The 23,876-nt window shown below is 38.9% G+C and overlaps 1 protein-coding gene across 3 annotated transcripts; it reads left to right on the top strand.

The window, feature by feature from the left end:
- The first annotated feature begins 647 nt into the window (after window positions 1-647).
- On the top strand, window positions 648-22,214 carry tjp3 (tight junction protein 3). Of its 3 annotated transcripts, none has more exons than XM_034308799.2 (31): window positions 648-801; window positions 8,697-8,753; window positions 9,045-9,169; window positions 9,870-9,972; window positions 10,139-10,403; window positions 10,753-10,856; window positions 10,966-11,155; window positions 11,279-11,357; window positions 11,440-11,540; window positions 11,770-11,851; window positions 11,988-12,091; window positions 12,266-12,350; window positions 13,129-13,232; window positions 13,335-13,422; window positions 14,521-14,597; window positions 14,678-14,747; window positions 14,928-15,013; window positions 15,118-15,190; window positions 15,944-16,008; window positions 16,277-16,340; window positions 16,440-16,596; window positions 16,676-16,784; window positions 17,467-17,686; window positions 18,913-19,112; window positions 19,328-19,423; window positions 19,519-19,592; window positions 19,680-19,890; window positions 20,406-20,506; window positions 21,021-21,548; window positions 21,657-21,694; window positions 21,820-22,214. In XM_034308799.2, exons 2-31 carry the CDS (start codon window positions 8,706-8,708, stop codon window positions 21,953-21,955), a joined length of 3,783 nt encoding a protein of 1,260 aa, XP_034164690.2. In that variant the 5' UTR covers window positions 648-801; window positions 8,697-8,705; the 3' UTR covers window positions 21,956-22,214. The 3 variants fall into 3 exon arrangements, with proteins under 3 accessions (XP_034164690.2, XP_034164689.2, XP_034164691.2); XM_034308798.2 differs by lacking the exon at window positions 648-801 and adding an exon at window positions 3,890-4,087; XM_034308800.2 differs by lacking the exon at window positions 648-801 and adding an exon at window positions 8,533-8,563.
- Window positions 22,215-23,876: the final 1,662 nt, after the last annotated feature.

Below are 23,876 nucleotides of genomic sequence, written 5' to 3'. Positions count from 1 at the left end.
TGCTGCTGTTGTTGTTGTTGTTGCTGCTGTTGTTGTTGTTGTTGTTGCTGCTGTTGTTGTTGTTGCTGCTGTTGTTGCTGTTGTTGCTGCTGTTGCTGTTGTTGCTGCTGTTGCTGCTGTTGTTGTTGTTGTTGCTGCTGCTGTTGCTGTTGTTGCTGCTGCTGTTGTTGCTGCTGCTGTTGTTGCTGTTGTTGTTGTTGTTGTTGCTGCTGTTGTTGCTGCTGCTGTTGTTGTTGCTGCTGCTACTGTTGTTGTCGTTTTTGTAGTTGTTGTTGTTGCTGCTGCAGCTGCTGCTGTTGATGCAGTTGGATTTTTTTTTTTTTTTTTTTAAATCTCATTAGAAATTGTTCAACTGTACCCCCAGGACTTAAATTTACATTTTGTAAAACCAAAGTTTTATTCTGTACATGGTTTGATGTGAATATTTCTTAAGATGGTTTGATGTGAATATTTCTTAAGATCTAAAAGGTAATTATAAATGCACATACGGATACAAAAGAAATAAATGTAATTAATTATTTAAAACAAAATAATAACAATGATGACTAATAATAACAAGTAATAAAAGTAAACAAAACAAAAAAGAATTGATATTGATACGAATTCAATTAAAGATTGAATAAACTGACGTCACCGGGTGACGTCTCGCGTGGCCACGCCCACTGTGTCTTCAGGTAAACGGCACCTGACAGTAGGAGCAGTAGCGCTGATCACAGGGGCGGTGAAAGTGAGAGAAACAGGTGGCGACCTGAAAGCGGTGGATTTATCAGTGTTGCGCTTTACATCTGCACATCCTCTGAGGTAAAAGCTGCTGTTGTTTTGTGTTATTTTAGCATTAGAGCTGATGTAGCCCTATTCTCAGGTGAAAAGGATTGTAGCTAAATGTGTGAACTTAGTGTGAACTCATTTTAACAGATGGTTTGAAATGTCTTTGTGTGTTAAATGTATGTTTAAATACATAAAAAAGTGAGTTTATTAGCGTTTGTTTGTTCAAATGTTTCACAGTGTTTTTGAGCTTGTGACTGGCTCCACGACCTTTAACCCTGAGTAATGTTCCTGTCGCTTGTTAGCAGTTTTTTCACTGCTTTGTGTTTTAGGATTTTTTTTTTTTTTTTTCTAGAAAAAAGTCGAAATAGTCGAAAATAGTTGGAAAAAGTTCTCTTAGAAGTCGAAAAATAATGACATAAAATGAGTTTAGTGTCACAGTTTTTACATTTGTCTTGAATTGGACACTTCATTCATGTCGTGTAGTCTCCATGTAAATGAACATGGGCTGAACCCGAATTCGTGCTCCACTCTCCACAGAGTGCACTACATGTGCCTTGAAATAGTGTTTTCTACACCCTTTGTAGAGCACTAGTTGTTAAAAAGGGCTGCGTTTAGGACTACTCTCACTCAGTGAGGAGTAACAATAGTGTCATTTCTTATTTATGAGGAATAACGGCAATAAGTCATTAAACACACCTGCTGTAGCGAAATGTTGTCTAATACAGTGTGTACGAAGCAGATGAGTGAACACACACACACACACACTCTCTCTCTCTCTCTCTCTCTCTCTCTCTCTCTCTCTCTCTGTATTTTCTAACCTGCCCTTCTGGTTGAGCCACCTTCACTGGTCTCTGCTTGATTTCTAGTTTCACAAGGTTTCACAATACATCATTCCCAAACTATCCAAAAGCTGCACACACATTTATGAATCTTGTCTCAAATGTCTGTGTTGGTGTGTTACTCAGACACGAAACACTGCCCCAACACACAACTGAGCCAGTATCAGTATGCAGAACATTGTGTGTTGGATTACAGTGTGTACCTTACCATGACTGTCTGTTTATTAGTTTAACATGAAAATATCTGTGTTTTAAACATTCTCAGCCTAAATCTGCCACAGAAAAAAAAGAGAGGAGCTAATTTGTTGCACATAGTTGTCTCCACCTAAGAGAAAGTGGCTCTTAAGTAAACAGCAAGGCCGGGAACACAGAACAGGTTTCCTCTTCTGAAAATGTTTACTGATACTGCTGTAAGGACACACCTTTACACATCAGGAGTGTGTTGTCTTGTGTGTGAGAAACAGCTGTGTCCTCTCAAGCGCGTTGCCCCCAGGGTGGGAAGTTTCCTCTGAGATAAACATTAACACCCAATCAATGTGTGTGTTGAACAGAAGATCAGGAACAAGCTTGTGTATTTATCAGGCGCACTTTGTAGGTATGCCGTTACTGAATGTAGCCCATCTGTTGTTCTGGACAAAGTTGAATTCTCGATTCTGATTGTTCAGAAGGTGTTGATTAATTTTCTCTAACAGTGGCTCTGAGAATTGTTTTGCTCCAAGATTTATATTAATGCACTCATTGTAATAAATGATCCTCTCTATAGTAACAGCTTACACAGGGACTTGTACAGTGGACACTCCACATAAATCTAAACCTAATAATGAACACACTAAAAATGTGTTGTTATTTAACAAAGATAAAAACATCTAATTGTTGATATAGTGAGGTTTATCGTAAGGAGATGTTTAGTTCACATTTTCAGACAGAGTCTCCAGTTTCAGAACTTTGTAATATAAAGGTAAAGCTGCCACAGAAAAGTCTAACATTGCATTGTGTTGTTTCTCAGTAACAAGCTGCAATTTCCTCTGATTAATAAGCAAAAGTGAGGGAACAGCTGTTTATAGCTGGCGTGATGTTAGCAATAACAGAAAGTAATAACTTGTTTCTCGGACGTTGCACAACAATAAATGTAACTATAAACAGATAAAAAGTATGACCTGTCACAGAATTCCTGTAACAATCACTAGTTCTTCTTCCAAGTCGCTTTTTCTATACAAACCTCAGTGTTTCCCACAAGTTGTGGGATGATTGGAGGTGTGCAGGTGATTGTGTGAGAAGTATTTGGGTTTCTTTTTTTTTTTTTCCAGATGCAAATTCTTTTTAAGAATAATTCAGATTTGCTAACTAGCAGGGAATGAGACTACCTTATAGAGTCTATTATCTTCTTCTCTGTCTTAGCTGGAATTTATTACAATCTTACAAACCCCTGACTGGGAAACTTCTCTCTAACGCTCGGCTGAATATTTTTGGTCAGTGGACAGTTTCTCAATGTAGCAGTAATGTTTCGGTGTTTACAATTCCAACAAATCCACTGTACCTGATTCACCAGCACCAGAACCACACGAGATCCACCACCCGAATAATGTCTGCTCAGTGCTGGTCCTCTAGTCATCCTGTTTCCACTCATGCATGTATTTGTATTTCTGTCAACTGAATAAATCTATGAAGATCTGTTTGAAATGAGAGGACTGATTATATCCCAGCTGGAGATAAGTTAAGGGAACGAGCATACAGCCATTTTTCTTCTAGACACTACACTTTCCGAGATCAGATAACATGCATGATTATTGCTGAGAAACAAGCAAGGCCTCTGCTTGCTGAACCTGAAACTATGAAGCACATACCAAACCCTCTCTGGACTGGCTGTAAACGCCCTCCTAAAAGCTTTATCAATTATTAACCAGCCATGGTAATGATTCCTTTTGTAACCAAGACTGTGTATACATACAGCAGGTCCTGTCTGTCTTTCAGTCATTGCTGGCATTGATCAGAATCTTTTCTGATTAGGGCAACAAAAGTCATATATGTGAATTTCACAGGTATCCTAGTCTGTTTTGGTGCTTTATGATAGTGTGAGTTTTTTTTTTTTTTTTTTTTTTTTTGGCTCATTATTCATAGAGCCTGGTTGCCAGGTGGTTCATTGCCATCACTGACAGTTTCTTAAGGCAGGTTCCTCTCAGTGAGAGCACTTAATTACCAGGGGGATTCATGTTCCACCTTAATTTCCTGGCAAATCCCACACTTGAAAGCATCTAGGGAATGGGAAAGCCTGTGGGTGGAGCGCTCCACTGAGTCAGGTGCGTCCTGCTGTTTTTCATGGACAAAGCCCCTGTGATCCGCCTGCTTTGTTGTGGATCAGAAGGCACTGGATAAGTTTGTATAACATGAGGAGAAATCTATGACTTTCAGGAGATTATAAGGTGGAATCCTGCTTTATTTAGTGTTACCTGAAGAAGATGGAGGTGAGGTTCAAAGAGCCGGTGAGTCCACAGACAGGCTATGTTTAGATGTAGATGGCACATGAGCGCAGTTCAGCTTATCTTGTGTTTCAAAGAGGTCGGTAGTTCATTATTTTTACATTGGTGACAGCTAGATTTGACTTTCTTTGTCATGCTGAGACTTGACCTTACCCACCCTCGCTGCACCTGTTGCCTGAAGCGCTGTTGCCATATGGTTTATCAGTGTGACTATGAGAATAAACACCAGCACCTCTGGTTTCTCTATTTAACTTTTTTATTTAGAGTAGTATTTAGAGTAGTATATAGAGAAGTATTGTCCTAGCCTTTCTAGCCATAAGTGTATGGTGTAAAAATATTAAAAATATTATTCTCCAAGGCCTTGGTGCAAAGTATTATAGAAACATGACAACAGTGAGGTACTGCAACAGTGAGGGACAAGATGTGTTTATTGGCCTAATTGGCCTGATTTCCACTTTTGTATGAAACTAAAAACTGGTCAACATACTACACAGTTTGTAGGAGAGTTGAACAGCTAGCTCCAGTTTGTTTGTAGGTTTTCACTAAACATAGAATACACAGATATTTGTATGTGTGATCTGTCTTTTGTGACAGAACTCTGATCAAACTCAGATCAGACATGCAAATATCTGTCATCTGAGTTAAAGGTTTCTGCGTATGCCATTTTCCTGATCTTCCCCAAGGTCACAGAGCAGTGTTTGGTACATAGTCCAGCTGTTCTGCAGACTTTCTTCCTTTAGGCTGGAAAGTAGGACTGGGTGATATGCAAGGAATAACACATGACTGACCATGCTGTTATGAACATCTCATGAACATCTCCTAACAAAAATTTATACTACAGTGCTGTTGAGGTCTTCTTTTTCTGTTCAGAAAGTGTTGATTTGTTTTCTATAACAGCGGTTCTGACAGTAGTTCCGGCAGCAAGTTTTATGTTAAAGCTCTCATTCTAATATATTATCGTTTCTATAGTAACATGAACAGGGACTGTTTTTAAAAAAAAATTGTGTAATTGTTGGTATGGTGAAGTTTTCTTAGCCTTTTTGGAAGGAGTCTCCAGTGTCAGCACTTTCTAACTATCGGAAGTAAGGCCGTAGCTTTAAGATTGCCGACACAGGAAAGTCTTCAAGATGGAGGGCTTTGCGTTTTCCACTTTCTCTATAACATGAATAGCTAAACTTCTTGGTCTTATAAACTTCAAAAAAGAGAAGAAGAAAGGTTGGTGAGTGAACGACTCTTTATAGCTGCTATAAGATAAGTGCTAACAGGAACTAACTTGTTTCATGTGCATTCCACAACATCAAACATAACTATAAATGGATAGAAAGTATGACGTGTCTTTCTTTAGTAAATAAAAAAAAATTAAATCTTCAGAGAATTGCTGTGGTAAGAGTATCTCCACTTCGGACCACATCACACCTCTTCATCATAAATTATTTTCCTATAACAGCACACTCCCAAGTGTAGAAATAAGCAGTATTTTTATAACACCAAATGACTCCATTGTTACTCACAATAACAAATAGCTGATTTAGATTTTTTTTTAAATGAATAAATATATACATAAATAAATAAGTTACTTAGTAGTTTTTTTGTTTGTTTGTTTTGCTTTTAAGATTTCTCAAGGGTTCTTAGCTTCCTATGTTTGTTGTAAGGTGATACATAAAATCTTTAAGGGTTCCCCCAGCGAGACAAAGCAAAGAACAGTATAGAGGAGTTTCAATTTCACTGCCTCTGCTATCAAATAATTCTCCCATATTGTCCACTGGTCCTGGATGTGTTGTGCAGTAGATCATGAGGGTTGATGTTGTTCTCACTACCAGCACTTCCAGGAAAACACAGTTCATTACTGCGAGTCTTTAAGGTTAACAGAGATTGTGCAGCTACTTGCATAGTGTGACTTCCTGTGACATTTAAGCATTCATGAAATGAATGTTCACGTTCATGTTTCACCTAGTGTTGTTCTGGTGCATTTGTGTGAGTATTACTGCTGTCTTGCAATCATCTGATTATGACTGCGTGAGTAGCAATAGAAACTCTAAGGCGGGGTTTCCCAAAGGGCTTTTCTGTGGTCAGAGGGGAATTGTGAAATCATGATTCATCAAAATCAATCAAAATGTAACACTTCACTGCCACCTTGTACGTAAAGAGTGACAGAATTAGTATAATTAGAAATAATTTTAAATATTAAACATTAATCACACCACAGGTTGCAGTTTAGCAGATAACTAACACAATTCTGCGTTGTTCTACATTTCTCAAAGTCTGAAAAATCACTTAAAATGGACAGATACATTGTCAGCTTTCAGAAACAAAACAGGTCACAAGACTAGTCCAGCACTTCACAACCATTTAAAACAATGATATATTCAGCAAAATGATGATGATGATAATAATAATAATAAATAATAATAATAATAATAATAATATTAATTTTATAAGGAAAAAAATAATACTTTTATTTAATTTTCTAAAATGGTTTCATTTAGCATGACCTGAAATCACGAAGGGGCAAATAATTTCGGTTGAAGGGCTTGAGCTGACAAACGGTACAGGACGTTTTGCTCTGTGAGATGGTTTTAGTGGTAAATGGAAGCTTGGTAATGTTGTTTATTTATTTAATGTAGTTCATTATTTTGTTTTCATTCATGCAGTTATCTAATCAGCCAATCATGTGGCAGCAGCATAATGCAAAAATTCATGCAGATACAGGTCAAGAGCTTCAGTTAATGTTCACATCAAACATCAGAATGAGGAAAATGTGATCTCAGTGACTTTCGTCCTGGCATTGTTGTTGGTGCCAGAAAGGCTGGTTTTAGTATTTTAACAATGACTGATCTCCTGGGATTTTCACACGCAGCAGTTTCTTGAGTTTAAACAGAATGGTGCAAAATTCAGTAAACATTCAGTGAGCACCATTTCTGCAGAAGGTCAGTGGAGAATGCTCAGACTGGTTCGAGCTGACAAGAAGGCTATGGTTACTCATCGCCTGGTCTTTTTCCAATCTTTAATCTCCAGTGTCAGTGAGCCTGTGCCCACTGTAGCCTCAGACTGGTGTAGTAAGTGGCCAGTGCAGTTTAAAGAATTGATACATTATGATTTCGGGAACGGACAAGATGTAATTTAGGAAACTTGTATTAAAATATCTGTATGTGCATTTCACCTGTTGTCTCTGAGTGTGAAGAGTGTTATATATGATACAGCCATATTGGGTTTTCTTTTGACTTGGTGGTATTGTAGTTCTGCAGCACTGTTAAGTCCTCAGACAGCTCGGTGCATTGCATTCTGCCTCTCCCGTGCCAACTGAATATATGTAAATGTAAAAATATAAATGTTTTGTCAACACAACAAGCGGCACTCTATCTGAGACAGGCAGTTGTCTTTGGGTTCCAGGAAAAGAACGTGGCGTCCTGCTGGCGTTTCTGTCTCGGAAAAGCGAACTCAAACATGTTTCTGGAAAGGCTGTGGTTTTAAAGCATCTCTGTGTAGATGCTTAAAGACATGGCGTTTTATGTCAGGGAAAAACCTTAGCAGTACAAAGTCACAGAGGTGGAGGAATGTTTATTATTTTACTCTAATGGGTTTCAACATGTATATCTTAATTGAAAATTTAGATTTGTACTGATCTTATTAATGATTAAAGATTATTACCTTAATTGGATTGCTGTGAATACTGAATTAAATTATATAAATATATTTTTTTCAGCTACTACTACTACTAATAATAATAATAATAATAATAATTGTTGTTAATTTATTATTATTATTATTATTATTATTATTATTATTTAATTTATTTATTTTTAGACATTTTTATACATTTCTCAAATCTCATTTCTCATTGTTTCTCTGTATGATCATGTCTAATATTTGTTGTCTTCATGAATGCCACATTTCTTAAGTAAATGCTCCTGCAAACGATTTTTCAAAGAAATATTTATCCAGTTTGAATAAATGGGGTTCAGTGATTGTAGATTAGATTTTAGGCATTGTTAATCTTTCTGTTCATTTTTTTATATATATTTGTTGTTTCCTGACCACTATAAAAAAAAAGTGTCCTGATGTCCTGGTGTTGGCTGAAATCTGCTTGTTCATAGTTTCAGTACAGTGGACTTTAGAGACAGGAGAAAAAACATCAAGAGGCTTGGTTGAAGTTATTTTGGGTTATTGGTTTCATCTTTCTTTGTGTTGCAGTTCAGGTGAGAGTGATTCAGTGAGCTGTGTGTGTCATTATCTTGTCTTAGTTTCGTGAAGCATTTCGTGTCGAAACGAGCTGGTATGCTGGCCATGAAGAGAATGTGCACAGAGACTGGTGCTGTGTGTTATGCATTTGTTCATCGGGGGGGAGGTGTCATGTTGCAGGCCCCGCCCCCTCTACCTGCCCTCCAGGAATGTGGTGAGCAGGTGAGAGCATGCTAGGGCTGAGTCACTCTTCCTCTAATTCAGGGAGTGGGAGGAAAAACACCAAGGCCTTCGATCAACGTACTCTCGGCACAGTTTCTGTCTTGCACATGGAGCTGTTTTGAGTCTCTTTTGCTGCGTATCGATGCTTTGCACCTGTAACACTACAGGAGGGCTTTCATAATTTAAACGTGTTGCTTTTTTTTTTTTTTAGAAGGCAGACATGGAGGAAATGACGATATGGGAGCAGCACACAGTGACGCTAAACAAAGTAAGTTTTCCTTCAAGCTTTCCTCCACTTTTGCCTTTGCTTAATAATCCCTAAAGAGTTAAGAAAGAGGGTGAAACTCAGTACATGATGATGAGGAAATGTACAAGCAAGAGGGTGTTTATTTACCAGTGGCTCACCAGAGCAGTACTTTTCATCTTGCCAGGACACACCCTGCATTTTTAACGTCTCAAATCATGTGACCCATTTAGACTCTCTGTTGGAATATGTAGATTTTTAACACGTTCTCTTGTGTCATTCCTTCTCCACACCCCTCTTTTGTATTTCTGATAGGATCCTAAATTTGGTTTCGGTTTTGCTATCTCGGGCGGGAGGGACAAGCCGAACCCAATCAATGGGGACACAGCTGTGATCGTCTCTGATGTGGTGCCCAGTGGCCCAGCTATGGGCAGACTACAGTGAGTTCCTCATGTACACATCACTTCCTCCTGCACCTCCAGGCTAATCCCGTCCAACCTGTCATGTTTGTGTATGAAAACCTCAGCATGCTGTGTTCAACACAGCATAAATTTCCAGTCTTATAAAATGAAGCAACATTTTCTAATGTTTGATTATAAAATATAGAGCAGTGTGTTATTGTGTTACTGGCTGCTGTCTCTTTAAATAAGAAAACGTTTGTTAACTCAGAACGTGACAGGGTCCTTACCAGGAAGTAGCGTCAGACCATATTGCGCCATCTTTTTTTGTTTACATTAGCTTCCTATTAACTTTTGCATTAACTGTGAAGTCCTACTGTGGACATTTGAAACTACTGGCATAGCTCTGACTTATCTAAGAGATCTCCTGAATCCTTTTACCCACTGTTGCCAGGTTGGGAAGATTTCCCAATTATATTTAATTGATTTGTCTGGACAAATTGATTGGACTTGTATAAATAGGGTAATTTGGTTTCAAATATTCTCATTCTTTCAGCTTATAATTGGAAGTGATTTCAAAATATTAAATGATAGAACCGGTGATACCAATCTGGCAACCCTAGTTATACCCCATTGAAACTCAATTATTAGTGATCCTTTTCTTATATGAGTCTTACACTTTCTTACATGATTAAATCCAAAATGAAATATGCTGTATAAAAATGTACTCTCATCTTTACAGGACACGGGATCAGATAGTCATGGTGAATGGAGTGTCAATGGAGAACACCACATCACAGTACACCATTCAGCACCTCAAGAGCTGTGGCAAAACAGCCAACATTGTGAGTACAACCACCCACAAAACCAGTGCTTTATCTGTTATTCGGCAGGCTGTGGTGTCTGGTGTCCCTCTGTAGTAAGATATTGTGTTGTATGTGAAAGGACTCTGAGAGACCAAACTATTCATACTGATGAAAGAATTAATACAGTTGCTGTCATCTTTTGCAGACAGTGAAGAGGCCTCGCATAGTTCAGGTCCCAGCCAGTGGCAGACCCACACGAGCTTCCTCACAATCAAACCTGCTGGATGACCGATATGAGCGGAAACCTCGGCGTGGGTCAGACTCAGGGTACGGGCGGCCTCCTCGGAGTACCACACCTGAACACAACGGCCACGACCTGGCACTTATGTCCGGCTTCAAGAGACTGCCCAATCAGGACACTGCAGATAAACCCATCAGAGCCACGCTAGTGAAGCTGAAACCTACAGACGGTGAGGGGACGAGCCATAGGGCCACTTTCAGGATGGAGGGATGGATTTAATTAATCCCTTAAAGCACCAGTTCCCAACCTTGGTCCTGGAGTACCTCCTGTCATGCAGACTGTAGGGTTTTGGAGCAGAGAAAACAGGGAGTACTTCAGGACCAAGGTTGAGAACTTGTACTGTAAGGGATTTAGATGTATTCTGTATGTATTCTATGATCCATTTCTAATAAATGTAACACATCTTGTGCAGTTGTGCATTATGGTATACTAATATGTATATTGCAAGACAGACATTAGTTCTGTGGGTTTTTTTTTAATGCTTTATGTGTTCTGTGCAAAATGTCACTCTTTCTTAGAGTACGGGATGAAGTTAGGGAGTCAGATTTTCATCAAGCACATGACTCCCACTGGTCTGGCTGCTAAAGAAGGCACACTGCAGGAGGGAGATCTCGTTCTCAAGGTGAGATGCTTTCATTTGCAAGGTATAATGTTCTTGAACACTGATTTAACCTGTTTTGTTGATTTAAAAATGTTAATAATATCTGAATAATAAATGAAATCTTCCTTAGATTAATGGAATGACTACAGAGAACCTCTCCCTGCTGGAGACCAAGCACCTGGTGGAGAAGTCGAGAGGTAAACTCACCATGGTGGTGCTGAGGGACAACAGGAAGTTCCTGGTCAGTATCCCTGAGGTGGAGGACAGCCCTCAGAACAGTGCTGAGGAGAGGAGTGGTGGCAGCAGCTCAGAGCTGGAGGGTGAGTCACTAAAGTTCTAAAAAAAAAAAAAAAAAAAATGATGTCTAAAACTCACTGCAGTGTTCATTGTGAATGTTCTTTTATAAATGCCAGAAAATATGCATAAATATTCTTTCCCATCAGAAATTTCTGATCTGGATACTGACATCCCTGTTCGGAATCGATCGTCTCGTGCACCGACCCGAGAACGTCGCACACGCAGGTAAAACTGCGCACTTACAGCAGTCAGGCCTGTGGTGTTGAAAGTGGAAATGGCACATCTAGAATTGTCTTTTGTGTTTCAGAACCCGGGCTGAGGCTCCTCCTTCCTCAAAAGCTCGTGATTCACCCCATCTGCGCTCCAACAGGTCACAGCCAACTTCCTATGCAGTGCCTCGACGCAGAGGTCAGTCTTGCTTAGCTGTCATTTAAACAAACACACTGATCAGTCAGATTTTTCACTCATGTCACTCATGATCTGACAGCCATTTTGTATAAAATCTGATTTATGTGTGTGTCAAAGGTTAGATTTTTTTTCTGTAAATGAAAGTGGATTTAAAAAAATTTTCATAATAATAATAATAATAATAATAATAATAATCCTGTAATTACTTCATTACCTGGTTCATGTGCAGTTTCATCTGAGTCAGATTCTGACCACAGCAAATCTCCTCCTCCGGCTAAACATGACGGCATTAACAGCAGAGACCGGTACAGGTAAAGTTGTGGTGTTTTACAATAAGCCACAAACATCTCCAAACTGCTACACACACTCACATTATTTTACACTAACTTATATAATGAAATCCTTACCGGTTTTAATATGAGAGTAAATGAGTGGTTGTCGTTACAGAGTGCTCTCAGGAGTATCAGCACTGCCTAATCCTCGAGCTTCTCCTGTCCCTGATAACTGGAACGCCCCTCGCAGCTCCTATTCATTGCCACGGCCACGCAAAGGTCTGTCCTAAACACTTTTTACAATTTAGACACTACAATCTGCCATGTTATGGTTTAAATTTCCCCTCCTCTAATATTTGATTTGCCTTATAATCTGAAGTCATGGAATCTGATTCTGGTAAAATGGTCAGTAGCCATGTTAAGCTTATGTTAAGAAAATGTTCTGAATTCCAGCTGTTTCGGAGTCTGATTCAGACCGCAGTGCCTCTCCACCCCCAAGACGGGAGAGTCCCAGGACTGACAGTCAGTCCAGATACAAGTAAGAGTTATTACAAACATAACCGCTTCAACCACACCTGCTTTTCCTTGACCTTTCCTTCTGTAGTGTGTCATGCTCTCATCATAACGTTGCTTCAACATGCCATCACTGCATTTCAACAGGTAGGTTATATACCATATATACCACATCTTAAATTCCACTGTCTAGCATATTCATATCATATTTGACTATTTTGCTGTCTGTTAAAACGCACTTGCTGGTTAGTGCTAGTTAGCTGGCTAGGTTATTCAGCAAACAGTAATCAAGCTGTGCTTAGGATTCACTCTCAGGGAGGAGGAAAACTGACAAACCAGCAGGCTATGATTATATGCACATGTGCATCATATTTCTTTTTCTTCTTTCCCTGGTTTTTCTTATTTTTTTATTTTTAATGTAAAATATGATTTTATGTATTTTTTTCTCTCAATTATTATGCTTACTTTTTTTTCCTTCTCTGTCCCTTAGGCTGTAATAGTCCGAAAGATGTAACTTTATTTAGTGCAAGCAAAATCTTTATTGTCCTCTGAAGAAAGGGGTGGTGGCAGGTTTATATAAAAAAAATATATCAGTGTGCTAAAACTTATGATGTATGATCATTCATAAAGGGTCATGATGAAGGGAGCTGCCAAGTTGAAATTATTCAGTTTTAGCACATTTAGCAGTAGACAGTAGGTACTCCAGAATGGACCACAGCTTTTACTTCCTGTACATGACCTGATGCGTCTTGTCTGACCCTCCAACACTCAGATCGTGACTGTGTCTTCCCTCCCTCTCCCAGGGTGCTCCCTGACCTTCCCCAAGCTGGCTTGAAGTCATCTTCCCGCAGCCGTTCCCTGGACCTCCTCAGCCGTGGCTCCTCCCCTTACAGACCCCCACCGCGAGGTGAGACACTTCCACTGCTTGTCCCCTTCACCCCACTGTCTTCCCTTTTGACTGCTTCAGGTACAGAATGTTAGACTTATGTCTAACGCTATTTTTCAACAGATAAGTCCGAGTCAGAGTCAGATGAAAGTTCAGGAGCGGCAGTCAGACCGGGAACGCTGTCCAGCCAGGACTCACGCAACAGATACAGGTATTGATGAGGGAGGTCTTGCTGCTCCTCCTCATTCAACATGCTGATCTCCAGCAAGAACCTCCCATACAGGACCACTTATCTACTGGGCATTCAAGATTTAATTAATTTTATTTTTAATTAAAGATTTGATGAATAATTTTTTTTTGTTAAGCATGTTTTTGTGGTATTTAGGCTATTTTGTGCGTGCATTTTTTTTGTTTTGTTTTGTTTTTTTTTTATATTGTTTACATGGGGTTTTTTGCTCCTTTCAATTGTTACCCTCATGCTTGTTTGCATATTTTTGTAGCATTATGCTGCAGTGTAATAAATTTTGTGATCTTAAATAAAAAGAATCAAATCACATTGAATATGTGACTGTATTTGCATTGATTTTCCTGTGCTAGATGATCACCAGAAATAAATTAAATTTTAATAATTTAATATTATTAAATCATGTCAAAGATATAGCAAACATAATGACAATAATAGACATGCGATATGATTCAGATGAGTCACATTAAATTAGACTATGAGTGATCAGAGAAAATGTATTGAAAAATCAGCCATACAATAGCCTTTTTTTTTTTTTTTTTTTTTTTTTTTTATGGTTAACCATGACTTAAACTCCTGACTACTTTAATTCAGAATTTATCAGCATTTAAAAAAATTTATCAATTTTTAATTTGATAAGAACAAACGTCAGGCTTTGAGGTGAATAGCTTACAAAAATAGCTTAATTTTTATTAAAACCTACTGACAGTCAAAGAATAAATATTATGTTTATTTTCAATTGGGAATATATTATAAGGATATGATTTGAAGGCTTGGAAAATGCCCATACATTCTAAACTGGCTTGAAGACGCAGATTAATTCCTGTACCATTGCTGTGATAAGCAGTGCTGGCAGCTGTGTTATCAGAAGCCAGGCAGCAATAACGCTATTCGCAAATGAACCACACCGACACACATACACCACCAAGGCCACCACCCCATTACCACCCCATTAATGCTTCTTTAACATTCTGTTATATTTATCTTCCACATTTCCCTCCATGTCACTACACACAAACAAATTCCACCTTCTCACTCTTTCACCTCTTCCTTTTGCTTCGGCAGGGCCACGCCTGAGATAGCACTAGCCCCCATGGTTGCGGCCCCAAAATGGTCAAAACCCTCAACACCCCTCAAGAGAGGTGAGCATGGTGTAACCGCATGCAATTTAGCTAAGCAGATTGGAGAAAAGTATATGATGTTGAATTTTATGTTCATGCAGGTCCATCACAGTCTGAGTCAGATGCAAGTTACCCAGCGGTTCCCAGTCCAGATGCCTCACATTCAGACGAGTAAGAAGTCCACTTGGACATTAAAACCTGCTTGCAAAAGTAGATTATGCAATAGAATAGCTAGAATATTTTCAGTCTCTTTTACATTTCATTTCCACACAAGGTCAGGACAAATAAAAATGTTCCATCTTAGGAAACATGCTCTATTTTTTATGAGTTGCATAAATATTTGTATTTCAGAGTTGTTGCCCAAACTCAAGTGGCGTCGGCTGAAAGCAGACCAGAGTTTCGTTACAGAGCCTCCTCACCTCCCAGACCTCCATCTGGTCTGTACACTGTCATTAATGCACCATTCACCTGTACTGATATTTACATCTCCATGTCTTATATATTTTAATGCCTTGCATTGTTGTACTGTTTTAATCCTCAGACCTCTTTCAGTCTGAGAGAGCATATTCTCCATTCAGGAGATCAGGCAGCACCGATCACGACAGCAATCATAGGTACTTTTCAAACACATTCTCAAAAATGTCATTTGCACCTGGTAATATTTCATGCTTGGCTAAAGAGTCTGTGTATTTAGGTTTCGGGCTGTTTTAAAGCTTTTTGTAAGCAATAAACTATGAAGCTAGTCATGGAACCCCAAATTTTGCTTTAATTTCATGCTCTAGTTTCAAATGATATATATTTTTAATGAAACTGTTTCCTGAAAGAGGAGGGATTGTCTGTATTTACATTTAGATGAGTCTCATTGTATGAACATTCACACCACCAGACACCGTTGTATTTGTGTGTCTGTGTTATGAATTTAAACAAAATTCAGAAGCCTGTGCTATAGTTAGAACTTTAAACATAGATACGTACCAAATGAAAACCTTTTATTTTTTGCAAATGTATATAAGGAGTCATTTTTTCTTTTTGTGTTTGTTTATTTGTAGTTGCCAGGCAGACATGTAGGCTTAACAAATTGAAAGCCCGAACAAAAAAAATGTTTGTCTTGGACACCCTAGCTACCCCGTGTTACCTACATTAGGCTCATTGCTACAGTACAAAACATAAGAAACCAAACTTATCTTGATTGATTTATTTCATTTAGGTAGAAGTAGAGGAAAATTGTATAAATGTAATTTTTTTTGCTCCAGACAGTGGCAGTCTATACATTTACCCACCATAGCCTTATAAGGTCTTTACTGTGTGACTGTTTAATGAACAATAGTGTAATTATGTTTACTGCACATACTGTACTCTCCATCTAGTTTGCCAGAGGCTGATGCCACTCTCCGATCTGATTTATCAAGATCCAACAACACCAGGCTGAATGGTATGTATCAAAGTCCCACTAATTAAATCCAGTGTCATACATTGGAGGTCTGATTGTTAGTCCAATGAAGGATGAAGATCATGCACACATTCTGTTATAAGTAACTTATTAAGAATAAGATTAAGAAGGCCACTGATTTTCATGCTACCAAGTGATTTATTTTCCTTTTAAACAAGCTGAAGGCAAGTAAAGGAGTGTGCAGCATGTTCTCTTTTCCTATGCTTCACTTGGTTGGGCAGTAACATTGTGTTGTTGCTCATGTATTCAGCCAAGCCTGTAGAAGAGCCTCTTTACTCCCTCCCACCTGATGCAGGACCTACACCTAACCTGGGGTAAGCAAAGTTTAGCATTCAAACTAGTTTTGGAATGTGTAGACACACTGAATTTTGACTGAATTTAGTAATTTGCTCAAAAATCCTTTTACATTGCAGCTACAGCTCAGACCAGAAAATGGTGGGGTTTGTTAAGGAGGGCAGTGTGGGTCTCCGGCTTGTAGGGGGCAACGACGTGGGCATCTTTGTCGGAGGCATCCAGCCTAACAGCCCTGCTCAGAGAGAGGGCATGAGAGAGGGGGATCAGATACTGCAGGTTTGAGTTCTGTTTCCATTGTCATGTTGCTTTCATTTCCCCATGTATTCTTTTAACGCTTGGTTTTACTGTTACTCAGGTCAATGGAGTTGACTTCAGTCACTTCACCAGAGAAGAGGCTGCCATGTTCCTTATGAACCTTCGTGCTGGGGAACGCATTGACATGCTCACTCAGAATAAAATGGACAGTGAGTACACACCTATCCTCTTTTGAGAACCAATAACCATCCTGTTTCACTTTATAAGAAGATGATATAACTGATGTGCAAGGATTATTCCAGGCTTTTCATTATTTTCATAAGCCATGTACTGTGTTTTATTAATGAGACTTTCAACCTGTTTTGTAGATAAAAGATTATATTCCAATAGAGGTATCAGATGTTTCTTATATAAATCAGGTGATAGAGTCACAGCAATTGTTGCATCCAAATTCAAGAGATCATTAGTTATTTTCTGAAGACATATCTTTGTAGCACTGTATGATGTTATTTGTCCCCTCAGACAAGCCTCCCTTATGATTGAGGAAAATGTGCCTGGAGTTTAATTGTTTTCTAAAAATGCCAATAGAGGAAATAAATTTAACAAAACTTCATCAAAAATGGGGCGTGATCAGAAATCACAATTGCATGATACTCACTGTCAGAGTCTAAGGGCAGGAAATTTTTGTCAAGTAAAAAAGAATCTATGTACAAAAAGTTATTTATTAAATAGGTTGGGGGAAAAAGATAGATGTGGGATTTCAAAAGTGCTAAACATCAGCTATTCCATATGAGGCAAGAAATGTGCGAATTTTATGGGCCATTTTGGAAAGTGGCATAGTTTTAGGAGTGCTACGGTCTAATGGTGCTAATGCGCAATTCATATCTCCAGTTTATAAGAAGATCCTGAAGTCCAGCCTGGGTGATTCCTTCTACATCCGCACCCACTTTGACCATGAGCCAGAGCAGAGCCATGGCCTGAGCTTCACCCGGGGAGAGGTTTTCCGTGTGGTGGATACAATGCACCGTGGGAAACTGGGAACTTGGTCGGCTGTTCGGATGGGAACCAACCTCTATGAGCTGGACAAGGGCACTATACCCAACCAGACCAGGTGGGAGGAAAGCAGCCACTATTCATGCGTTCATATGGTTTAATTCTTTACCAAATTCAAGGCCTTTGCTTTTCTTTATGTAGATATTTATGAAGGTCACATGCATCTTCATTACATGTTAATTAAATTCCATGATTTTCTAATATCAGCACACCTGTTGAGTGCTATCTCATGTATACATGACCACTTAACCACATTTTTCTTATTTATAAAGGAATGATAGCAAAAATAGCAAACTCATTATATTTTTTTTTAGATAAGTCCCTCCCTCCACCCCACTACAATATGTATATTGTACAAAATTATACACTATATGGCCAAAACTTTGTGGACATCTGAGCATCACATCCATAAGTGGTTCATCCCCAAACTGTTCCCCCAAAGTTGGAATCCCACAATTGTATAGAATGTCTTTGTATGCTGTGGCATTACAATTTCCCTTCCCTGGAACTAAGAGGCCCAAACCTGTTCCAGCATGACAATGCCCCTGTGCACAAAGTGAACTCCATAAAGACATGGTTTGTCAAGGCTGGAGTGGAAGAATTTGAGTGGCCTGCACAGAGCTCTGACCTCAACCCCACTGAACACCTTTGGGATGAAAACACAAAGTCTGCTGTCCTGAAGACTTTCACATGCAAGAAAACAAGTTATAGCTTTGCCTGTGACTGCTCAGAGCTGCTATTATAGAAAACCTCTCAGGTGTATTTTCTGTATAACAACTCATTATGCTGTGTATTATTCCTTACTTAATCAACACATTCTGACCAGTCACATTTGGAAATTCATCTGCAATGTCAAATCATACCTTAAAAAGCAAAGTGTTGAAGATATAATTTACAACCGGCTATTAGAGCCTTTAATACCAGATTGAATGCAATGTGTTCAATTTTGGGGGTTGTCCTCCTATTTTTTCATATTTATTTCAGGAAGGTTCATTAAAGTTACTCCATGACATAATAGTATTGTGCCTTACAGTGGAAAAAAATGCATCAGCTCTAGAACTGATGAATGTAAACTTCAGAGCTGAGAAGCATGCTCGAGACCAATAAGACCAGATCCTGATAACCAGTAAATCAGGATGGTAGTACGCTCCATTGTGGTTTTTGCAGTAAAAGCTGACCACAGCTCTGTGTGTGTGTGTGTGTGTGTGTGTGTGTGTGTGTGTGTGTGTGTGTGTGTGTGTGTGTGTGTGTGTGTGTGTGTGTGTGTGTGCGCACACGTATTAGAGCTGAAAGTCTAGCCATTGTCGAGCAGACTCAGAGGATCCAGATGGCAGAACGCCAGGCCACAGCTCCCAGGGCAGAGTTTTGGAAACTACGGGGTCTCCGGGGGGCCAAGAAGCCTGTCCGAAGAACACGGGATGACCTTCTTCAACTGACCATCCAGGGCAAGTTTCCAGCATATGAGAAAGTTGTGCTCAGGGAAGGTGAGTAAATGGAACACCTAGAAATTTACATGATTTTACTCTTGAAGATAAAACCCAGTTGCACATAGCTTAGTTAAAATTAAGAACTATTTTCAAACATAGGATTCAGATGTGTTTGGTGAAAAGATTAGCACATGCTGTTGGTGCACCTTTAAGGGTTCTTTAATTAATAATTAAGATTACTTAAGTCTCACGAAGCTTTTTTGTTGTTCCAGCCAACTTTAAACGGCCAATTGTCATCATGGGCCCCCTGAATGACATTGCAAATGAGAAACTGGCTAAAGAAATGCCTAATGAATTTGAGGTGGCAGGTATGTTTAATATTTTTATTTGTGTAAAATGTTAGTTAAGCTTTCTTACCTTATAGAAATGATGACTGGGTTTGGTTTGTTGTGTATTTTTGCAGAAATGGTGGCCAGGGGTGGTGGAGATGGACAGTCTGTCATTAAGTTGGACACAGTTAAAAGAATAGCAGAGCAGGTAAACCAAGTTATATACACTGCTTAAACTGGTGCTAAAACAAGCATCAATGGACAAATTTATGTTTTTTTGTATTCCTTTTTGCAGGAAAGGCACCCTCTACTGGACATCACACCCACTGCGGTGGAGAGACTCAGTTACATCCAGTATCACCCCATAGTGCTGTTCCTGGAGCCGCACAGCCGCAAAGATGTGAAAGCTATGAGACAGAGATATGATCCCAATTCTAAAAAAAGCTCACGCAAACTGTACAGTCAGGCCTTAAAGCTAAAGAAACAGTACAGCCACATTTTTGCTGGTAAACTCACACACACACACACACACACACACACACACACACACACACACACACACACAGACTTTTTTTTCACATGTGCTCATCTACTTTCTAACTGCTTAGATCGGTGGTTCTTAAATATTTTGTAGCCAGGAACGACTTTACTGTAAAACAAACTCCACTGACCCTCTCAGCACACATATATGCACATTATTCAGATATTAGGCTCATTATTTAAATATGTTCAGTAATATTTTGCCTATTGATTGCTGTCCTAAAGATTTTTGTTTCTGACATTATCACCAACAAAACACGTTAGGTTCAAGTTGACATTCTTTATGGGCCTATTTATTTATTTTTTCAGGTATTGAGTTTTGGATTAAATTCATGCTTCATGGGGGTCCAAAGAATTGATAATCACTGGCTTAGATAATATGACAGCTGTTGTGTTCTATTTATAAAATACTGCTGTTCTTATGCATATCACTCACATAATATTTTGTACTTTACCAAATAAGTTCTCTGTTTTTCCTCAGCACACATCGATCTGCAGCCCACTTCAAACGTGTGGTACGAAATTCTTAAAGAGAAGATTCGACAACAACAATCTAAGCCTGTCTGGGTCTCAGAAGTGACGGTAAGACTTTTTTCTTTCCTCTGGATGCAAAAATGTTTAAAACATTTTTTTTAAAAAGCTCACAGAAAGTGCAGAAGAAAATAAAAATTAAAAAAAAACATAATTTAGATAAATTACCATGTTATTCTGACATTTAGAAACATAAAACTAGATATAATTATTCAATAATCATCTTGAGGCATTTGAGGTCCCTGAGAATAGTTCAGTAATTTAAAAAAAAAAATATACATTGTCCATGTAAAAATATGGGAATTTAAGGTATTCTTTATAGTACAGTTTTGTAAATAAATAATATAGTAAACTTTATTGTGTAAATCCAGGCCTTTATGTTTAGTATTAGAGTTTCCTGGGCCACCATTTAGATTGCAATTAGGTCTCTTATATGGTATTTCTAACATACAAAGTGAATGTGGAGACATGTACAGTCGGAATATACTTACAGTTGCACAGTTAATGTACTGTAAATGTTTCCTGCATGGTTAGTTGTAATAATGAGTTAATAATGTGTGTTTAGTTGGAGGGAGGTGCCAATGAGGAACTGGACGTGCTCAACCGCAACGATGCCTCCGACTACCTCAGTGGTGCCAGCGACTATGAGGACACAGACGGTGAGCCCTACACTGATGGCGAGGCTTACACAGACAACGAGGACCTGGAGGAGCCCCTTCCCAGCCAACCAGACATAACGTGGCGCCGCAGCACAGCATTGGCTCGCTCCTCAGAGCCAGCTGCACATCAGACACCCAGCCCTGAGCCTGAGCCATACTCAGAAGAAGAGGAGGAGGCAGAGCTGGAGTACACTCTACCCCCTCAAGAGGTGCCTCCCATCCTCAATACCCCTGAGCCCCCAGCCTCGCAGCTGCAGAATGCATCACCAGCCACACGCAGTTTCACAGACTCAGACTTCAGCGCTGAGCCTGATCCACCTGCCACGCCCACCTCTGAAGGACCTCCGGCATTTAGGGCTCCAGATCCCACAGTGCTTCCTCGCGAGAGCCCACCACCTGTCACGCTGTCTGTCATAGAGCAGAAACTACAACAGGTATCACATCTATACATGTTTCACTTGGTGGTCAACATTGTTAATTATGGACTGTGACTGAAATGGAAAGCAAATACATAAATGTCCATGTCATTTTTCTGTTTTTAGACACGCATGGCAGAGGCACCAAAGACCCCTATAGTTGTGTAAGTATCATAACAAAAAATAAGTATTTGCCCACCCTTTGCTAGTCCAAAATTCCAAACTTTGACTGACTTTTCCATTTTGCCTTTCTTTCTTTCTTTTTTTTTTTTTTTTTTTGTAATTTTAGGTTGGCACATCATGAAGCAATGTTAATCCGAAGGAATCAGATCAGAGGCAGCGACAGTTCAGAGAATAGTGATGACTATAATGATGATGAAGAAGAAACCGATGACATGGAATGGGGTCCTGCCACAGAGCTCTAATACACTCGACCTTTAACCTTTAATATGGACTGCCACATCTGTGGAAATAATGTGAATTTTTTTTTTTTAAACTGTCATTGACCTATCATCATGGACCTGTTCTGAACACTATTACCGCTGGACTGTATTGCAAACACTGGGGTTCTTTCAAGCCCTGTAGCATTGGACATGTTCATGTCCAATGTATGTCTTGTATGTCTTGTATGTCATGTCTTTTTTAAACATGAACTGTTTTAAAATAAATTCATTTAACAAAACATTTTACCAGTCAGTAATACATTTTATGTACAACCTACGTAATGGTTTCTTTCTCTGACAAGAACAGTGACTGGGGTTTGAATGAATCAACTGCAGGCATGACTAAGATATCAACACACAATGCCCATTTTACGAGGTAAACCTACTCTATAAGTGTACAGTTATTGACTGTAGCTCATCAGTTGTTATGCAATTTATCAGCCTCTCTATATTCAGTGAAAAAGAGACCACTATAGGAACACCACTGAGCACACTCATACCAGTACCAAACATTACCATGTCAGTGTCACTGCTGTGAATGATCCACCACCCAAACCAACTGGTGGTCTAACGGTAGCCCTTTTCCACTGATGGATTGGGCAGAGGCGGTCTGATAAGTAAGAAAGAAAACATGATCGGACATGCTGTTAAAGGAAAATAATGAATGCTAGGTGGGGTTGATCAGGCCAGTGTGAAGCAGAATTACTGTCACCATCCAGAAGTTGCTTATTTCCCAGTAACATGTCCCGAAGTGTTTTATTCCTCTTACACGACAGCAATTAGCCAACAATTATCATTTTTAATTTATTGATGAATGATGCATTGTACTTGTTAGCCAATTATAGATACTTTGAATGTTGTGGAACCTCTACAAGTTAGTTCCTGTTATCACTTGCATTATAGCAGCTATAAACACTCGTTCTGTCACTTCCCTCTGTTTTTTCTCTCTTTTGCAGTTAATAAAGGAAAAAAATGCAAATTGTTATGTTATTGAGAAACCAGAAACCGCAAAGCCCTCTATCCTGAAGACTTGGCGGAAAACATCCCGACTGTAACAAAGTGCCGATGCTGAAGCCTCCTTCCATAAATTCACAATGATATTAATGATCATATGTTTACCTTTTAAATAACAACACATTTTAAGCAGTTTATTATTAGATTGTGTTTAGAGTGTGCCCTGTGAATGAGCTGTAACTATAGAAATCAAAACATATTAGAATGGGCAGGTTAATGTAAATTTGTGATTTGCCTTGCAGCCAGAACTGCCATCGAAGCCGCTGTTATAGAATATGCATCACCATCTTCTGACCAATCAGAATAGAGAATTCGACAGCGCTGTGGTATAGGTTGTGTTTAGCTTGTTTTGGTTGTGTGTGCTTATTTAGATATTAGGTCAGTTTAATCTTGTAAATTAACGCATATGCTTGTGTGGAAGATTGCCAGACTGGGATTCTTTCCTCACAATTTATTTTATAATCCTGCTGTGTTGGCAAACAAAACAAGGTCATGGACTTTCATGATGTATAATTTATAATGTGCAATGTACACTTGGTTTATATTTAATTGAGAGAGTGTTAAGTTATTTTATACTACAGCACTGTTGAATTTCTAATTGGTCAGAAGGTGTTGATTAATTTTCTGTAACAGCAGCTCTGACAGTAGGTCTTGCTGCAAGACAAATCACAGGTTTGGAGTAATGTGCTCATACTAATACCTTATCATTTCTATAGAAACAAATTCTCAGCCACTTGTATAGTGGAGGAACTATATAATCAGGCTAATAATAAAAATAAGGCTTGAAATATATAAAAATGATAATAATAAGGTTAATAATAAACTTTTTTTTTTAATTGTGCTATTTAACAAAGAAAAATGTATAATTGTTGATATGAAGTTTTCTGTA

Source organism: Pangasianodon hypophthalmus, chromosome 11 (genome assembly GCF_027358585.1).
Source record: "Pangasianodon hypophthalmus isolate fPanHyp1 chromosome 11, fPanHyp1.pri, whole genome shotgun sequence".
In the NCBI taxonomy this organism is placed as follows: Eukaryota; Metazoa; Chordata; class Actinopteri; order Siluriformes; family Pangasiidae; genus Pangasianodon; species Pangasianodon hypophthalmus.
Note: the sequence above shows the minus strand (reverse complement) of the source record. Positions and strands in the feature narration are given on the sequence as shown.

What these genes read in the sequence shown, in the direction of transcription:
- tjp3 (XM_034308798.2), top strand. Translation starts at nt 4,064, where the DNA reads ATGGAGGTGAGGTTCAAAGAGCCG. An exon ending in GAAGCTGAAACCTACAGACG is followed by an intron (nt 10,404 to 10,752) that starts GTGAGGGGACGA and finishes ACTCTTTCTTAG; the next exon opens with AGTACGGGATGAAGTTAGGG. An exon ending in GACTCACGCAACAGATACAG is followed by an intron (nt 13,423 to 14,520) that starts GTATTGATGAGG and finishes TTGCTTCGGCAG; the next exon opens with GGCCACGCCTGAGATAGCAC.